This window comes from Coenobita brevimanus, chromosome 10 (genome assembly GCF_032717465.1).
Source record: "Coenobita brevimanus isolate Jiangsu-jjx chromosome 10, ASM3271746v2, whole genome shotgun sequence".
Lineage (NCBI taxonomy): Eukaryota > Metazoa > Arthropoda > Malacostraca > Decapoda > Coenobitidae > Coenobita > Coenobita brevimanus.
The window spans coordinates 4,913,175-4,929,894 of NC_136963.1; the positions used below are offsets into that span (position 1 = coordinate 4,913,175).

The window sequence follows — 16,720 nt, forward strand, 5'->3', positions numbered from 1 at the left end:
ACGCATGATAAAACAAAAATAAAACATGCACAAGAAAGCAAAACATTTCTTCTTACCTATGAGGCTACCAGTGAATGTTTTGACGCTCCTACAGTGCCATAGAGAGAGGTGGAAGCAATGTTATTTTCAGTGTTCCTTTTATTTTTTTTTTTGCGTCGCTGTAGTTGTCCGTTCTGCACCACCACCCACGCCGCCACTCACCACACGTCATTTCCCAGCCACGCACCACCACCCACACCTTTGCTGACCACACTTCATTTCCCAGCCACGCACCACCACCAACACTGCCACCCACCACACTTCATTTCCTAGCCACGCACCACTAGGATCACTATAGAATCGCTGTCACAAGTAGGTCCATACTTCCTTTTCTGTGGAGTACGACCTCCAGCACGTCTTTTCTCAGCGACTCCAAGCGAAGTTGAGGGCTGGGGTGAATGCAACAAACCATACGTAGATGCCATTACTTTCCCGAAGCAAAATGGGCTCATGGTCACATAAAGCATGGTGCAGTGTGGAGGATGCTAAGAGGACGACCTGGCAGCCCCAAGCCTGGGCGGATGAATACACAAAGCAGAAGTATACACCAGTTTAACGATGCCATTGGTGTACTAAAAACCCAGTACAGGTATACCCCAGTTTAACGATGTCATTGGTGTTATAAAATCCCAGTACAGGTATACACCAGTTTAACGATGCAATTGGTGTAGTAAAATCCCAGTACAGGTATACCCCGGTTTAACGATGCAACTGGTGTAGTCAACCAGTACAGGTAAACCCCAGTATAATGATGCCAATGGTGTACTAAAATCCCAGTACAGGAATACCCCAGTATAATGATGCCATTGGTGTTGTAAAATCCCAGTACAGGAATACCCCAGTATAATGATGCCATTGGTGTTGTAAAATCCCAGTACAGGTATACACCAGTATAATGATGCCATTGGTGTTGTAAAATCCCAGTACAGGTATACACCAGTATAATGATGCCAATGGTGTACTGAAAACCCATCGTTAGGCGGGGTATGGTATATCGGGGTAGGTTTAACATGTAAAGTATAGGGATGCGTTTACCAGCCTTGGGTTCCCCCCAACCAAGTCCTAAACCCACCCAAATGAGTCCAAAAACAAGTGTAAAGCCAATCTAAATGGCCTAACAGCTGTAAAAGAAGCTAACCTAAGCCTAACACCTGTAAATAACTCACTAAAACCAACAAATAAAATCTGAAAATCATCAAATATAAGTCTGGAAAAAATCAAACTTAGTAAACTGTACCCCAAACTGACAATGTTCACCCTACCTATGGTTAAAACACATTAATCTAAGTCTAAAAACAGTTTATAAATCAACCTAAACACAAAAATTACAATGTTCATCCCACCTATGGCTAAAACACATTAATCTAAGTCTAAAAACAGTTTATAAATCAACCTAAACACAAAAATGACAATGTTCACCCCACCTATGGTTAAAACACATTAATCTAAAGTCTAAAAACAGTTTATAAATCAACCTAAACACAAAAATGACAATGTTCACCCCACCTATGGTTAAAACACATTAATCTAAGTCTAAAAACAGTTTATAAATCAACCTGAACACAAAAATGACAATGTTCACCCCACCTATGGCTAAAACACATTAATCTAAGTCTAAAAACAGTTTATAAATCAACCTGAACACAAAAATTACAATGTTCACCCCACCTATGGCTAAAACACATTAATCTAAGTCTAAAAACAGTTTATATATCAACCTAAACACAAAAATGACAATGTTCACCCCACCTATGGCTAAAACACATTAATCTAAGTCTAAAAACAGTTTATAAATCAACCTAAACACAAAAATGACAATGTTCACCCCACCTATGGCTAAAACACATTAATCTAAGTCTAAAAACAGTTTATAAATCAACCTAAACACAAAAATGACAATGTTCACCCCACCTATGGCTAAAACACATTAATCTAAGTCTAAAAACAGTTTATAAATCAACCTAAACACAAAAATGACAATGTTCACCCCACCTATGGCTAAAACACATTAATCTAATAAGTCTAAAAACAGTTTATAAATCAACCTAAACACAAAAATAACAATGTTCACCCCACCTATGGCTAAAACACATTAATCTAAGTCTAAAAACAGTTTATAAATCAACCTAAACACAAAAATGACAATGTTCACCCCACCTATGGCTAAAACACATTAATCTAAGTCTAAAAACAGTTTATAAATCAACCTAAACACAAAAATGACAATGTTCACCCCACCTATGGCTAAAACACATTAATCTAAGTCTAAAAACAGTTTATAAATCAACCAAAACACAAAAATGACAATGTTCACCCCACCTATGGCTAAAACACATTAATCTAATAAGTCTAGAAACAGTTTATAAATCAACCTAAACACAAAAATGACAATGTTCACCCCACCTATGGCTAAAACACATTAATCTAAGTCTAAAAACAGTTTATAAATCAACCTAAACACAAAAATGACAATGTTCACCCCACCTATGGCTAAAACACATTAATCTAAGCCTAAAAACAGTTTATAAATCAACCTAAACACAAAAATGACAATGTTCACCCCACCTATTGCTAAAACACATTAATCTAAGTCTAAAAACAGTTTATAAATCAACCTAAACACAAAAATGACAATGTTCACCCCACCTATGGCTAAAACACATTAATCTAAGCCTAAAAACAGTTTATAAATCAATCTAAACACAATTTTAGTCCCAAATATCATCAATTGGTAAAAAAAATCAAAACTTATCGTTTAACTGGGGTTTGGCCGTCGTTAGGCGGAGTATGGTGGTATTTCAACCCCCATCGTTAAGCCGGGGTATTGCATATTGGGGTATCATTTATGAAGTTATACCTGCCCTTGTGCCAAAATACAAGGCACAGCTTTTGAAACTGATTTGTTTAAAAAAAAAAAAAAAAAAAAAACAGCCTGTAAGTCAGACCTTTTTGAGGGAACGTCGCAGCCAAGGGGTTAAAAGAGATATTGTGCTGGAAAATTTTGGTGATCATTGAAAAGGCTACTAGAGATTGAGCAGCATGGAGAGCCGGCATTAGGTGACCAGGGCTGATGCATGCAAGGACGTTGGAGCCTTTATAAATGACACAAAACAAATGAAATGCAAATAAGCTTTTTAGTGGAAAATTGTTGAAGGGTTTAAACTTTGTGTTAGGAAGTACTGATGTGATTGTAAAATATTTTGAAATTTTAAAAAAGATATTAACAGTGGAGGAGTTGAGGGGAAGGGTGGGACTGGAGTGTATTGGTGTTGTGATGAGGAGGGGTAGACTGAGATGGTTTGTGATGAGGAGGGGTAGACTGAGATGGTTTGTGATGAGGAGGGGTAGACTGAGATGGTTTGTGATGAGGAGGGGTAGACTGAGATGGTTTGTGATGAGGAGGGGTAGACTGAGATGGTTTGTGATGAGGAGGGGTAGACTGAGATGGTTTGTGATGAGGAGGGGTAGACTGAGATGGTTTGTGATGAGGAGGGGTAGACTGAGATGGTTTGTGATGAGGAGGGGTAGACTGAGATGGTTTGTGATGAGGAGGGGTAGACTGAGATGGTCTGTGATGAGGAGGGGTAGACTGAGATGGTCTGTGATGAGGAGGGTAGACTGAGACTGTGATGAGGAGGGGTAGACTGAGATGGTCTGTGATGAGGAGGGGTAGACTGAGATGGTCTGTGATGAGGAGGGTAGACTGAGATGGTCTGTGATGAGGAGGGGTAGACTGAGATGGTCTGTGATGAGGAGGGGTAGACTGAGATGGTCTGTGATGAGGAGGGGTAGACTGAGATGGTCTGTGATGAGGAGGGGTAGACTGAGATGGTCTGTGATGAGGAGGGGTAGACTGAGATGGTCTGTGATGAGGAGGGGTAGACTGAGATGGTCTGTGATGAGGAGGGGTAGACTGAGATGGTCTGTGATGAGGAGGGGTAGACTGAGATGGTCTGTGATGAGGAGGGGTAGACTGAGATGGTCTGTGATGAGGAGGGGTAGACTGAGATGGTCTGTGATGAGGAGGGGTAGACTGAGATGGTCTGTGATGAGGAGGGGTAGACTGAGATGGTCTGTGATGAGGAGGGGTAGACTGAGATGGTCTGTGATGAGGAGGGGTAGACTGAGATGGTCTGTGATGAGGAGGGGTAGACTGAGATGGTCTGTGATGAGGAGGGGTAGACTGAGATGGTCTGTGATGAGGAGGGGTAGACTGAGATGGTCTGTGATGAGGAGGGGTAGACTGAGATGGTCTGTGATGAGGAGGGGTAGACTGAGATGGTCTGTGATGAGGAGGGGTAGACTGAGATGGTCTGTGATGAGGAGGGGTAGACTGAGATGGTCTGTGATGAGGAGGGGTAGACTGAGATGGTCTGTGATGAGGAGGGGTAGACTGAGATGGTCTGTGATGAGGAGGGGTAGACTGAGATGGTCTGTGATGAGGAGGGGTAGACTGAGATGGTCTGTGATGAGGAGGGGTAGACTGAGATGGTCTGTGATGAGGAGGGGTAGACTGAGATGGTCTGTGATGAGGAGGGGTAGACTGAGATGGTCTGTGATGAGGAGGGGTAGACTGAGATGGTCTGTGATGAGGAGGGGTAGACTGAGATGGTCTGTGATGAGGAGGGGTAGACTGAGATGGTCTGTGATGAGGAGGGGTAGACTGAGATGGTCTGTGATGAGGAGGGGTAGACTGAGATGGTCTGTGATGAGGAGGGGTAGACTGAGATGGTCTGTGATGAGGAGGGGTAGACTGAGATGGTCTGTGATGAGGAGGGGTAGACTGAGATGGTCTGTGATGAGGAGGGGTAGACTGAGATGGTCTGTGATGAGGAGGGGTAGACTGTGATGGTCTGTGATGAGGAGGGGTAGACTGAGATGGTCTGTGATGAGGAGGGGTAGACTGAGATGGTCTGTGATGAGGAGGGGTAGACTGAGATGGTCTGTGATGAGGAGGGGTAGACTGAGATGGTCTGTGATGAGGAGGGGTAGACTGAGATGGTTTGGGCATGTGGAGAGGATGGAGGATGACATTTGGGTGTGCAGGGTGAGAGGTGTGAACGTTGGGGCTGGGGTTGTGAGAGGCAGACAGAGAAAGACCCGGGATGAGGTCATAGAGTGTGACCTCAGGGATAAGGCACTGAATAGGGAGGCTGCCAGAGATTGAGCAGCATGGAGAGCCGCCAGTAGGTGACCAAGGCCGACGCATACATGCACGGTGGAGCATTTATAAACGATACAATTGACCCTCGTGTTGGCAGATAAGTGACGGAATACCAAGCCTAAAATCCGTAAAAAAAAAAAAAAGTTACCAAATTGCCAGAGAAATTTAAAATCATGTCAGCCATGTTAAAAAAAAATTGGAATAAACTTTTTTTTAATGGAGAAACATATCACATTAATCGAAACACATCAGAAATTTGAAAATATGTCAAAATTAGCTGAATAATTTAAAAAGCTGTGGAATTAATGACTGAAATGTGACGTGAAGAGTGGAAGAGGGAGGGGGAGGCTGAGGATGAGATGGAAGGATGGAGTGGAGGGGATGGAGAGTGAGAGACTAACTAGGAGAGTGTATGTGAGTGAGGTGAAGGGGGGGGGAGACTGAGAATGAGATGGAGGGATGGAGTGGAGAGGATGAAGATTGAGAGACTAACTAGGAGAATGTATGTGAGTGAGGTGAAGGGGGGGAGGGAGGCCGAGGATGAGATGGAGGGATAGAGTGGGGAGGTACAGTATATGAGAGAGGGGGGTATAATCTGGTTGGAGGGAGAGTGAAAGACTAACTAAGAGAGCTTATGTGAGTGAGGTGGAGGGAGGGAGAGGGAAGGGGAGACCCAGGATGGGATGGAGTGGAGAGGTATATGAGAGAGGGGGGTGTAAGCTGGGTGCAGGGCAGTGAAATGGCAGGGGACAGGGTGATGTGGAGGTGATTTGTTTGTGGCTTCCCCTTACAGGCTTAAGGCATCTGGCAGTAGATAAATAGATAGATAGATCAAAATTTGCAGACATGCGCATAAGGTGTGAATGTACAAACTGCAAAAATATGATATAAAATATAAAAGTCAAGACAGATAATTGTGAGAGCCGGATGGGATGAAAGATTGGAGATGAGGTCATAGGGTGTGACCTCAGGGGTACGGCACTGATTAGGGAGGCTGCCAGAGATGGAGCAACATGGCCAGAGATTGAGCAGCATGGAGAGCCACCAAGGATAAGGCACTGAATAGGGAGACTGCCAGAGATTGAGCAGTGTGAAGAGCCGGCATTAGGTGACCCAGGGCAGCACATACAGTAATCCGTCAGTTATCCAGATGGCCATTAGCCAGCTGCTGTGATCTGGCTGTTAAAAACCACTATTCATTCATTGTTCCATGTTATCAGGGCAAAATGCTGGTGTCTGGGTAGGAACTATGGCGGTGCAAACATATTTGCCTGGCTGGACCAGTACCCGCATCAAACTTCATAATACAGTATCGGACTCTCTCTCGTTTACCTTATAATTTCAGCCGCTCATTGACCCTCGTTAAGCGCGCCCCCTCGTTAATCCTGCAATCCGTCTACTCGGTGAACACCACAATAACTCAGTCTCTCTTGTTAAACCTCATAACTATCTCTCGTTGACCTCATAATTTCAGCCACTCGTTGACCCTCGTTAAGCGCACCACCCTCGTTAATCCTACAATCCGTCTACTCGTTGAACATCACAATAACAGATTCTCTCTCGTTAAACCTCATAACTATCTCTCATTTACCTCATAGTTTCAGCCACTCGTTGACCCTCGTTAAGCGCGCCCCCTCGTTAACCCTGCAATCGGCCACGCTTGTAATGGCACCTGAGAGGAAGTAGTTGCTTAGTATGGGTACGGTGAATTTTTTTATTATTATTTTTTATTTTTATTTATTTTTAACATGACTTGGGAATGTATCGTCCGCTGCCCTGGAAAGTTTGGTCTGTTGTGCCCTGCCCCGCCCTGCCCTGCCCTGCCCCGCCCTACCCGATGTACCTATATCCTGCCCCGCCCCACCATACCCCACCCTGTCCCACCATGCCCTGCCCCACCACCCCAATCCCCCATTCCACCTTCCCATGTCTACATTGCTTGGTACCCAGTTCTCCACCCCCAAGAAACACACATGGAGGGGGGTTGTCATGTACGCATACAGCCATGTGCGTTGCCTTGTGTGTGCGCGTGTTGCCTGCGTGAGTGTGTACCTTTGTGTATGGGAGTGGATGCTTGTTGACTTTGTACGTTTTTCAGGATTTTGAACTGAATTTTTTTGTATTTCACCCAAACTGACTCTATGTAACCCAATCCAACCCACCTCGACCTGGCCTGACCCCACCTCATCAAATCTGACCTAATCTGACCCAGCCTAACCTAATATTGTGACCCATTGTGACCTGGTATTGTGCAGCCTGACTAAATCTAAACCTAATGTACTAAATGGAACTTAATCTGACCTACCTTGATCTAACTTAACAATCCCAACCCATCCCAGCCCATCCCGACCCAGTCCAGCCCAACCCAACCCATCCCAACCCAACCCAAACCAACCGAAACCAACCCATCCCAGCCCAGCCCAGCCCAGCCCAGCCCAGCCCAGCCCAACCCAACCCAAACCAACCCATCCCACCAACCTAACCCATCCCATCCCAACCCAACCCAACTCCTCTCCTCTTCTCCCCTCTCCACTCTTTCCCACCCCACCCCACCCCACCCCACTCCAACCCAACCCAACCCAACCCAACCCAACCCAACCCAACCCATCCAACTCCTCTCCTCTCCTTTCCTTTCCAATCCCTTCCATTCCTCTCCTCTCTTCTCCACTTCACTCCCAACTCCACTCCACCCCACCCAACCCCATCCCATCCCATCCCAACCCATCCCATCCCATCCCATCCCAACACCCGTCAACCGCCCCTAACCAGCTGTACCACCACACAGGATCGCGCGCACCTTCTGCTTCACCAACTACGGCCATGGCATGTACCTCTGTTCACCCACCGAGATTCAAAAGTTTACCCTCTCAGCTGATTTCTGGTGAGTTGTGCCCTCTCTTTTTTTTCTCTCTCTCTCTCCTTTCTTCTCTCTCCTCTCTTTCCTTTCTCTCTTTTTCTCTCTCCTTTCTTCTCTCTCCTCTCTTTCCTTTCTCTCCTCTCTCTCTCCTCTCTCCTCGTTTCTGTGTTCACCCTCCGAGATTCAAAAATTTACCATCTCAGCTGATTTCTGGTGTTATGCCCTCTCTCTCTTACTTTTTTCTCTCTTTTTCTCTCTCTTTTCTCTCTCCTTTCTTCTCTCTCCTCTCTTTTCTCTCTCCTTTCTTCTCTCTCCTCTCTTTTCTCTCTCCTTTCTTCTCTCTCCTCTCTTTTCTCTCTCCTCTCTCCCTCTCCTCTTTTCTTCTCTGTGTTCACCCTCCGAGATTCAAAAGTTTACCCTGTCAGCTGATTTCTGGTGAGTTATGCCCTCTCTCTCTCTTTCTTTTTTCTCTCTTTTCTCCTCTTTCTTCTCTTTTTTCTCTCTCCTCCTCTCCTTTTCTCTCCCCCCTCCTCCTTTCTCTCTCCTCTCCTCCTCTCTCTTCACCCACCAAAATTCAAAAGTTTTCCCTCTCAGCTGATTTCTGGTAAGTTATGCCCTCTCTTTCTCTCTCACTTTTCTCTCCTCTTCTCTTTTTCTCTCACTTTTCTCTCCTCTTCTCTTTTTCTCTCACTTTTCTCTCCTCTTCTCTGTTCTCTCTCTCTCTCTCTCTCTCTCTCTCTCTCTCTCTCTCTCTCTCTCTCTCTCTCTCAAAAATATCCCTCACAAAAATAATATATATAGAATAACAAATTTTATTATAGATCTAGAGATAAACAAAAATTTCAAAATGTATTAGTTTTTTTTTTTTAATTCAATATATTTTTTCCAGTACAAATTTTCAATAATTGATTATATATGTGAACCCAGTGGACTGCAGGCTGAAGTTAGTGTCATTTTGTAGTAGTGGTAGTAATAGTGGAAGTAATAGTAGTAGTAGTGGTGGTGGTGGTAGTAGTAGTAGTACAGTGATGGTAATAGTAGTAGCTGTAGTAGTAATGGTAGTAGTAGTAGTAGTATAACCAGGCAGTGGCAGCCATCTCCACCATAACATTTACTTATATATACTTAATACTGTGTTACTTATAATTTTCTTGCAGTAGGTCATGTCTACACAAAAAATACTCAGAAATACCCACACTGACCCAAAATTAATCAGAATTTTCCATATAGTGATGTGTGTGTCTCTTCACAACCAAAATTTTATAGTATACTTATGTTATATCCGTCTGTCTATCTATATATCTATATCTGTATCTGTCTATCTATCTATCTATCTATATATATTTTGTGCAAGGAAGAAGGAACCAAAGGTCAGGAGCCCGCAAAGCATTCCTTCCAAGTAAAAAACAATACAAGAGAGAGCCAAATTCAAGATGCGATCATTTTGAGATGCCTGGACACACTGCGTTTGAAAGACTGGAGATCATAGGCAGCAGGAAATACAGACAGAGGGAGACAGTTCCAGAGTTGACCTGTTGCATAAATGAAGGACTGGGAGTAACGGTTAAAGTAGGAAATAGAGACAGAGGGAGACAGTTCCAGAGTTGACCTGTTGCATAAATGAAGGACTGGGAGTAACGGTTAAAGTAGGAAATATAGACAGAGGGAGACAGTTCCAGAGTTGACCTGTTGCATAAATGAAGGACTGGGAGTAACGGTTAAAGTAGGAAATACAGACAGAGGGAGACAGTTCCAGAGTTGACCTGTTGCATAAATGAAGGACTGGGAGTAACGGTTAAAGTAGGAAATACAGACAGAGGGAGACAGTTCCAGAGTTGACCTGTTGCATAAATGAAGGACTGGGAGTAACGGTTAAAGTAGGAAATACAGACAGAGGGAGACAGTTCCAGAGTTGACCTGTTGCATAAATGAAGGACTGGGAGTAACGGTTAAAGTAGGAAATACAGAGTGAGACAGTTCCAGAGTTGACCTGTTGCATAAATGAAGGACTGGGAGTAACGGTTAACTCTTGCATTAGAGAGTTGGACTGAAAAGGGATGAGAGTTTGTTGCTAGACGGGTGCTATGCGCCCGCTGCCGAGGTGGAGGGATGCAAGCAGACAGTTCAGAGGAGCAGTGACCATTGAAGTAGCGATAGAAAAGAGATAAAGATGCAACAGTGCGGCGAAGAGACAGTTCCAGTAAGAGGAGCAGTGACCATTGAAGTAGCGACAGAAAAGAGATAAAGATGCAACAGTGCGGCAAAGAGACAGAGGTTGAAGGGAGCCAGTAAGAGGAGCAGTGACCATTGAAGTAGCGACAGAAAAGAGATAAAGATGCAACAGTGCGGCAAAGAGACAGAGGTTGAAGGGAGCCAGTAAGAGGAGCAGTGACCATTGAAGTAGCGACAGAAAAGAGATAAAGATGCAACAGTGCGGCAAAGAGACAGAGGTTGAAGGGAGCCAGTAAGAGGAGCAGTGACCATTGAAGTAGCGACAGAAAAGAGATAAAGATGCAACAGTGCGGCAAAGAGACAGAGGTTGAAGGGAGCCAGTAAGAGGAGCAGTGACCACTGAAGTAGCGACAGAAAAGAGATAAAGATGCAACAGTGCCGCAAAGAGACAGAGGTTGAAGGGAGCCAGTAAGAGGAGCAGTGACCATTGAAGTAGCGACAGAAAAGAGATAAAGATGCAACAGTGCGGCAAAGAGACAGAGGTTGAAGGGAGCCAGTAAGAGGAGCAGTGACCATTGAAGTAGCGACAGAAAAGAGATAAAGATGCAACAGTGCGGCAAAGAGACAGAGGTTGAAGGGAGCCAGTAAGAGGAGCAGTGACCATTGAAGTAGCGACAGAAAAGAGATAAAGATGCAACAGTGTGGCAAAGAGACAGAGGTTGAAGGGAGCCAGTAAGAGAAGCAGTGACCATTGAAGTAGCGAAAGAAAAGAGATAAAGATGCAACAGTGTGGCAAAGAGACAGAGGTTGAAGGGAGCCAGTAAGAGAAGCAGTGACCATTGAAGTAGCGAAAGAAAAGAGATAAAGATGCAACAGTGCGGCAAAGAGACAGAGGTTGAAGGGAGCCAGTAAGAGGAGCAGTGACCATTGAAGTAGCGATAGAAAAGAGATAAAGATGCAACAGTGCGGCGAAGAGACAGAGGTTGATTATACCCACACTGCCTGTCTTCCTTTGTCTGTATTTCATGTCTTCCTCTGTCTGTATTTCCCACTGCCTGTCTTCCTCTGTCTGTATTTCCCACTGCCTGTCTTCCTCTGTCTGTATTTCCCACTACCTGTCTTCCTCTGTCTGTATTTCCCACTGCCTATGACCTCCAGTCTTTCCAATGCAGTGTGTCCAGGCATCTCAAAATGAACGCATTTTGAGTTTGGCTCTGTTATCTTGTTTTTGTTTTTTTCTTGGAGGGAACAATTTGTGGACTTCTGGCCTTTTGTTCCTTCTTTCTGGCATTAAAAAACAAAAAACAAAAAATAATAATAATAACAATTTAATCTGTTTCTTCTTATATATTGCAAACCAGCTCAAAATCAATGCAAAATTCTTTCCCAAATCCCTCAACAGAGACCTTCAGTATATGCTGGGTGGACTCTGTGCTAATCATTACTTATAGATAATCAAAATATACTCACATCTACTCATAATATACCCAATATACTCAAAATATACTCACATCTACTCAAAATATACCCAATATACTCAAAATATACTCACATCTACTCAAAATATACCCACACATACTTAAAATTTTCTTATACTCATGTGTGTCCCTCTTCCCACACTGAAAAACTCAGTATGGTAAAATTTAACTAGGTATGCAAAAAATATACTCATGTTTGCTTATACAGGGTGAGCATAAAGTCTTTCCCTGATTACAAACCTTTATTGGACAAAACATATGCTAGGTACAAACATATGGTTTTATGCAGCTTATACTTTATTTCAAGAAGTTTTTTTCCTTTACACATGAACTTCATGGTGTGCTCCGTTTGTTGCCCGGAGCACGTCTAAGCGACACTCAATTTCACGGCATGTGTTCTGCAGCATGTCTTCAGTCACCGTCACCGTTGCCTGCGCTAGCCTTGCCTTCAGAGTGTCAAGATCAGGAACTGGTGAATTGTACACTGTCCTTCTTATACCCCCATAAAAAGAAGTCAAGAGGGGTGATGTGTGGTGAACGTGGCGGCCGTGGTGTTGGACCATCTCTCCTAATCCGTCGGTTTAGAAATGTTGTGTTCAAGAACTGACGGACAGGTAAACCCCAGTGTGGTGGTGCACATCTTGTTGGAAAACTACCCGTGGCTGAAACTCTTCTAACTGAGGTGCAGCGTACAGCTCCAACACGTCCAAGTAAACGTTTGCTGGAATGGTGGGCTCGCCAAAGAAGAAAGGTCCAGTAACCGTGGTATGCAATAGACCGCACCAAACATTCCCTTTGCCGCTGTCCCTGTGGTGCTCTGACACAACATGTGGGTTCTCTGATCCCCAGATACCAACGTTGTGCCTGTTTACCTTCCCTGAGATGCGAAAGGCAGCCTCATCAGAAAAAACAATGCACTTCAGGTGATCATTGCCCTCATCAGTTCATTGCAGAATCTCCTTAGCAAAAGCAGCAATTCGGGGACAATCGTTTGGCTCCAGTGCTTGGACGTTTTTGCACTTTGTACGCGTGCAAACGAAGGCGTTTGTGCAAAATTTTAACCACTGTGCTCTGCAGTATCCTGAGTTCTGTTGAAGCACTACGAGTTGCTTTGCGAGGGCTGCATTGAAAAGCAATACACACAGCATCAACAGTCTCTTCATTTGAGCGTGGCCTACCAGTTCTTTTGAGGTCACCAACACTGTCAGTCTCTGTACACGCACAGCATCAGCAGTCTCTTCATTTGAGCGTGGCCTACCTGTTCTTTTGAGGTCACCAACACTGTCAGTCTCTTTAAACTTCTCATGCCAACCCTTGATGCTCTCAACATCTGGTGCATCTCGTCCATACTCATTTCTTAATTTTCGTTGATCTGTAACTGACGATTTTGTTTAGTGATATCACAAAACACACTGTGCTTTCTCCTTCATAGATGCCATTTTTATACTAACAACTGCAGCCCCACCTGTAGGGGAGAAAATGTCTGTAAAATATGTTTGAAAAAATTATATGAATTCATCTTCACAATGCTGCAACATTCATGCTTCCATCTAGAATGGTCTTTGAGATATGATTTTTCATAATCAGGGAAAGACTTTATGCTCACTCTGTATATATACTCACAATATACCCAGATATACTCAAAATATACCCCAAAGTCCCCATACATTCACTCGTCTCTCCAGCCTCACACATACTTAAAATTTTCTTATGTTCACATGTGTCCCTTTCTCACCCAGCAAAAAACTTAGTATTGTGAAATTTAACCATATACTCAAATATACTCATGTTTGCTTATATATACACCCACAGTATACCCAGATATACCCAGAATATACCCAAAATTCCCATACACACACACAGTATACCCAGATATACCCAAAATATAGCCCAAATTCATGTGTATGTTAGCTTATATATACACTCACAATATACTCAAAATATACTCATGTTTACTTATATATACACCCACAGTATACCCAGATATACCCAAAATATATCCAAAATTCCCATACATTCACAGTATACCCAGATATACCCAAAATATAGCCCAATATTCGCGTATACTCACTCGTCTTTCCTCACCTCACAGCAAGGACCTACAAGACATGCTGGGTGAACTTTTCCGACCCTGTGATATGCCGGAGCCACCAAAACAAAGCTTCTTCAAGGGTTTGTTTGGGGGCGGAGTGTCGCAGCTGGATCGGGAGGAGCTCTGTAAGTGTGGTGGTGTGGTGTGGTGATTGTATAGTGTGAAGTGCTATGTGTGTGTGTGGTGGTGTGGTGTGTAGTGATTATATGGTGTGTAGTGCTGGGTAAGTGTGGTGTGGTGATGTGATATTGGTAGTGTGGTGTGTTGTGGGATAGGATGTGGTGTGATTATGTAGTGTGAAGTGCTGGGTAAGTGTGGTTGGTGGTGTGGTGTGGTGATTATATAGTATGAAGTGCTGTGTAAGTGTGGTGGTGTGGTGTTGGTAGTGTGGTGTGTTGTGGGATGGGATGTGATGTGATTATGTAGTGTGAAGTGCTGGGTAAGTGTGGGTGGTGGTGTGGTGATTATATAGTATGAAGTGCTGTGTAAGTGTGGTGGTGTGGTGTTGGTGGTGTGGTGTGGTAGAGTGATGTTGATGGTGTAAGAGAGTGGTGAGGTGATGTGTGAGTGTGGGTGATTGTTTGGATAGCAGTGTGGTTATGGTGAGGTACATATGGTATGGTTGTGGTGTGTGGTGAGAGTGGTGTGGTGGTGGTGTGGTTGTCTGGTATGATTTTAATGGTATTTTAGTTTAACAATCACAGTAATACATGAAAAACGATCCAATCTACACTCCTGTCCATGCCTTCCCTCGTGCTACACGGGCATCTGGTAGCGCTCATGACTGGAATGTCACTCAACCATATTGCAGAACTTCTGCCTATCAGAATTCTTTCATTCCCCGAACTGCATCTCTCTGGAACTCGCTTCCCCAGAGTTGTTTTCCTCCAAATTTCAACCCACAACTGTTCAAGTCTAACTGTTACAGATATTTTATGAACAGAGGACACCAGTAATCTGGTGTATGGATTATTATTTATTTTACCCATTTGTTTTTCCTTCCTCCGTTCGGTTATTTAAAAAAAAAAAAAAAACTTGGCCCAGATTTTCGTCCTTTCGCAGCTTATTTCACGTAGCTCAGTGGCAGAAAAAGACAATGCTACGGCTCTACATCCTTCCCACAGCACTTCTTTGTGACTAGCATCATATTCTAGTGTTAATCTATTACCCTATATCCTTTCCATAGCACTTCTTTGTGACTAGCATCATATTCTAGTGTTAATCTATTACCCTATCTCCTTTCCATAGCACTTCTTTGTGACTAGCATCATATTCTAGTGTTAATCTATTACCCTATCTCCTTTCCATAGCACTTCTTTGTGACTAGCATCATATTCTAGTGTTAATTCAACCCTTTCTGTAATCCTACTTAACCTAATCCAACCCAGCTCAATCTCTAGCCCAACCTAGTGAATTGTAACCCAACCCAACCCAACCCAGCCCATCCCAACCCAAGCCACCCAACCGAACCCAACCAAACCCAAGCCACCCAACCCAACCCAACAACCCAGCCCAGCCCAACCAACCCAACATTATATTTCCAAGCCACACACTAGTCCATCTACGTTTCCTTTTTCCCGGAACAGTCGGTGAGGCTTCCGGCAAGGGTTCGCGCAGTGTGGCCAAGCATGTACCCGGCCCCACAGCACAGCTGGAAGCCCTCAACGCCCGGGCCGGCAATGCCACGTCGGATATCGGCCGGGCCAAGATGCTGGCTATTGAACGCGGCCAGAAATTGGGCGAACTGGAGGAGCGCACCGGCCGAATGATGACAGAGGCGGAGTCCTTTTCCAACGCGGCGCAGGAACTGATGAAGAAGTACAAGGACAAGAAGTGGTACCAGCTCTAGGGTCGCCGCCTGCCCTTGTACGCACACCCCAGGGCACACAGACGGGGTAGCGAGGCGCCAGGCTGAACACCAAGAGCTGGATGTACGAGATGAGACCCTTCCGACCCTAAAGTCACTTGCTTCCAGTGTACAGACTTTGGGGCGGGTGGAAGTGAGAGAGAGAGGTGTGTTAGAGCAAAATATATGAGCTCTATGCCACACTACACACCATATATGCACACACCTACACTTGGATGTTGGCAGAATGAGTAGGCATATGGTGTCAGTGGGTGTATTATCGAAGCAAACTTACCCTCCAGTGTGCAAGATGGAGTGGGAGGGGTGAAGTCCGTGGCTGAATGGAAACAGACTTGGCGACCGCAATCCAAGTGAGGTGTGCAAGAGTGAGGAAGGGCGCGGGTGTACGCAGCGTTACATGCCAGCCTAGTCACAGTACATCCTTCTGTCTGTAGCACAAAGTTGGTGGTGTACAGAGCCCCTTGTGAGGTATCAAAGGAGGTGTACATAGTTCAGCGTCTGGCGTACCATTTTGCATTTTGAAAGCATAATGTATTTAGTGCTCAGCGTGTGAAGCGGAATTTGGAGGATTTTGTGGGGTGTGTGTAGTGAAATTGATGGACATTGTGGGGTGTGTAGGGGAATTGATGGACATTGTGGGGTGTGTAGGGGAATTGATGGACATTTAGGGTGTGTAACAGAATTGAAGGACATTGTGTGTTGTGTGTAGCAGAATTGGACATTGTGGGGTGTGTAGCGGAAGTGATGGACATTTGGGATGTGTGTGTAGCATTGAGGGGGACGTTGTTATAGTGGTACCCATATATATCCTCTGGTACCCAGTTAGCAAAGTATTTTCTAACCGTCGCCAAGTTCCTAGTGATATTGTTGATGTATAGAAAGGATTCTTGGCGACAAACACTAACATTGCCCAACTCACACGAGAGACAGTTACCATTGATGTATTTGTGGACGAGTAGCATACAAGAATGGTGTTTGGAAAAGAGGTGTGTGGTTTAGAAGTAGTGAAAGATGGTGTTAATATCGTACCTTAAAGCCCCATTCTCTGTCT

General features: G+C 44.3%; 1 protein-coding gene across 1 annotated transcript in view; it reads left to right on the forward strand.

Annotated features, from left to right (window-relative positions):
- The window catches only part of Tomosyn (syntaxin-binding protein tomosyn), a 168,388-nt gene extending 151,878 nt beyond the window's left edge, over positions 1–16,510 (forward strand). Inside the window, exons 25-27 of the mRNA XM_080280751.1 lie at positions 7,989–8,084; positions 13,803–13,927; positions 15,389–16,510. Of these exons, the coding sequence (XP_080136877.1) occupies positions 7,989–8,084; positions 13,803–13,927; positions 15,389–15,651 (484 nt within the window). The 3' untranslated portion in view covers positions 15,652–16,510. The remainder of the gene's footprint in view (positions 1–7,988; positions 8,085–13,802; positions 13,928–15,388) is intronic.
- Positions 16,511–16,720: the final 210 nt, after the last annotated feature.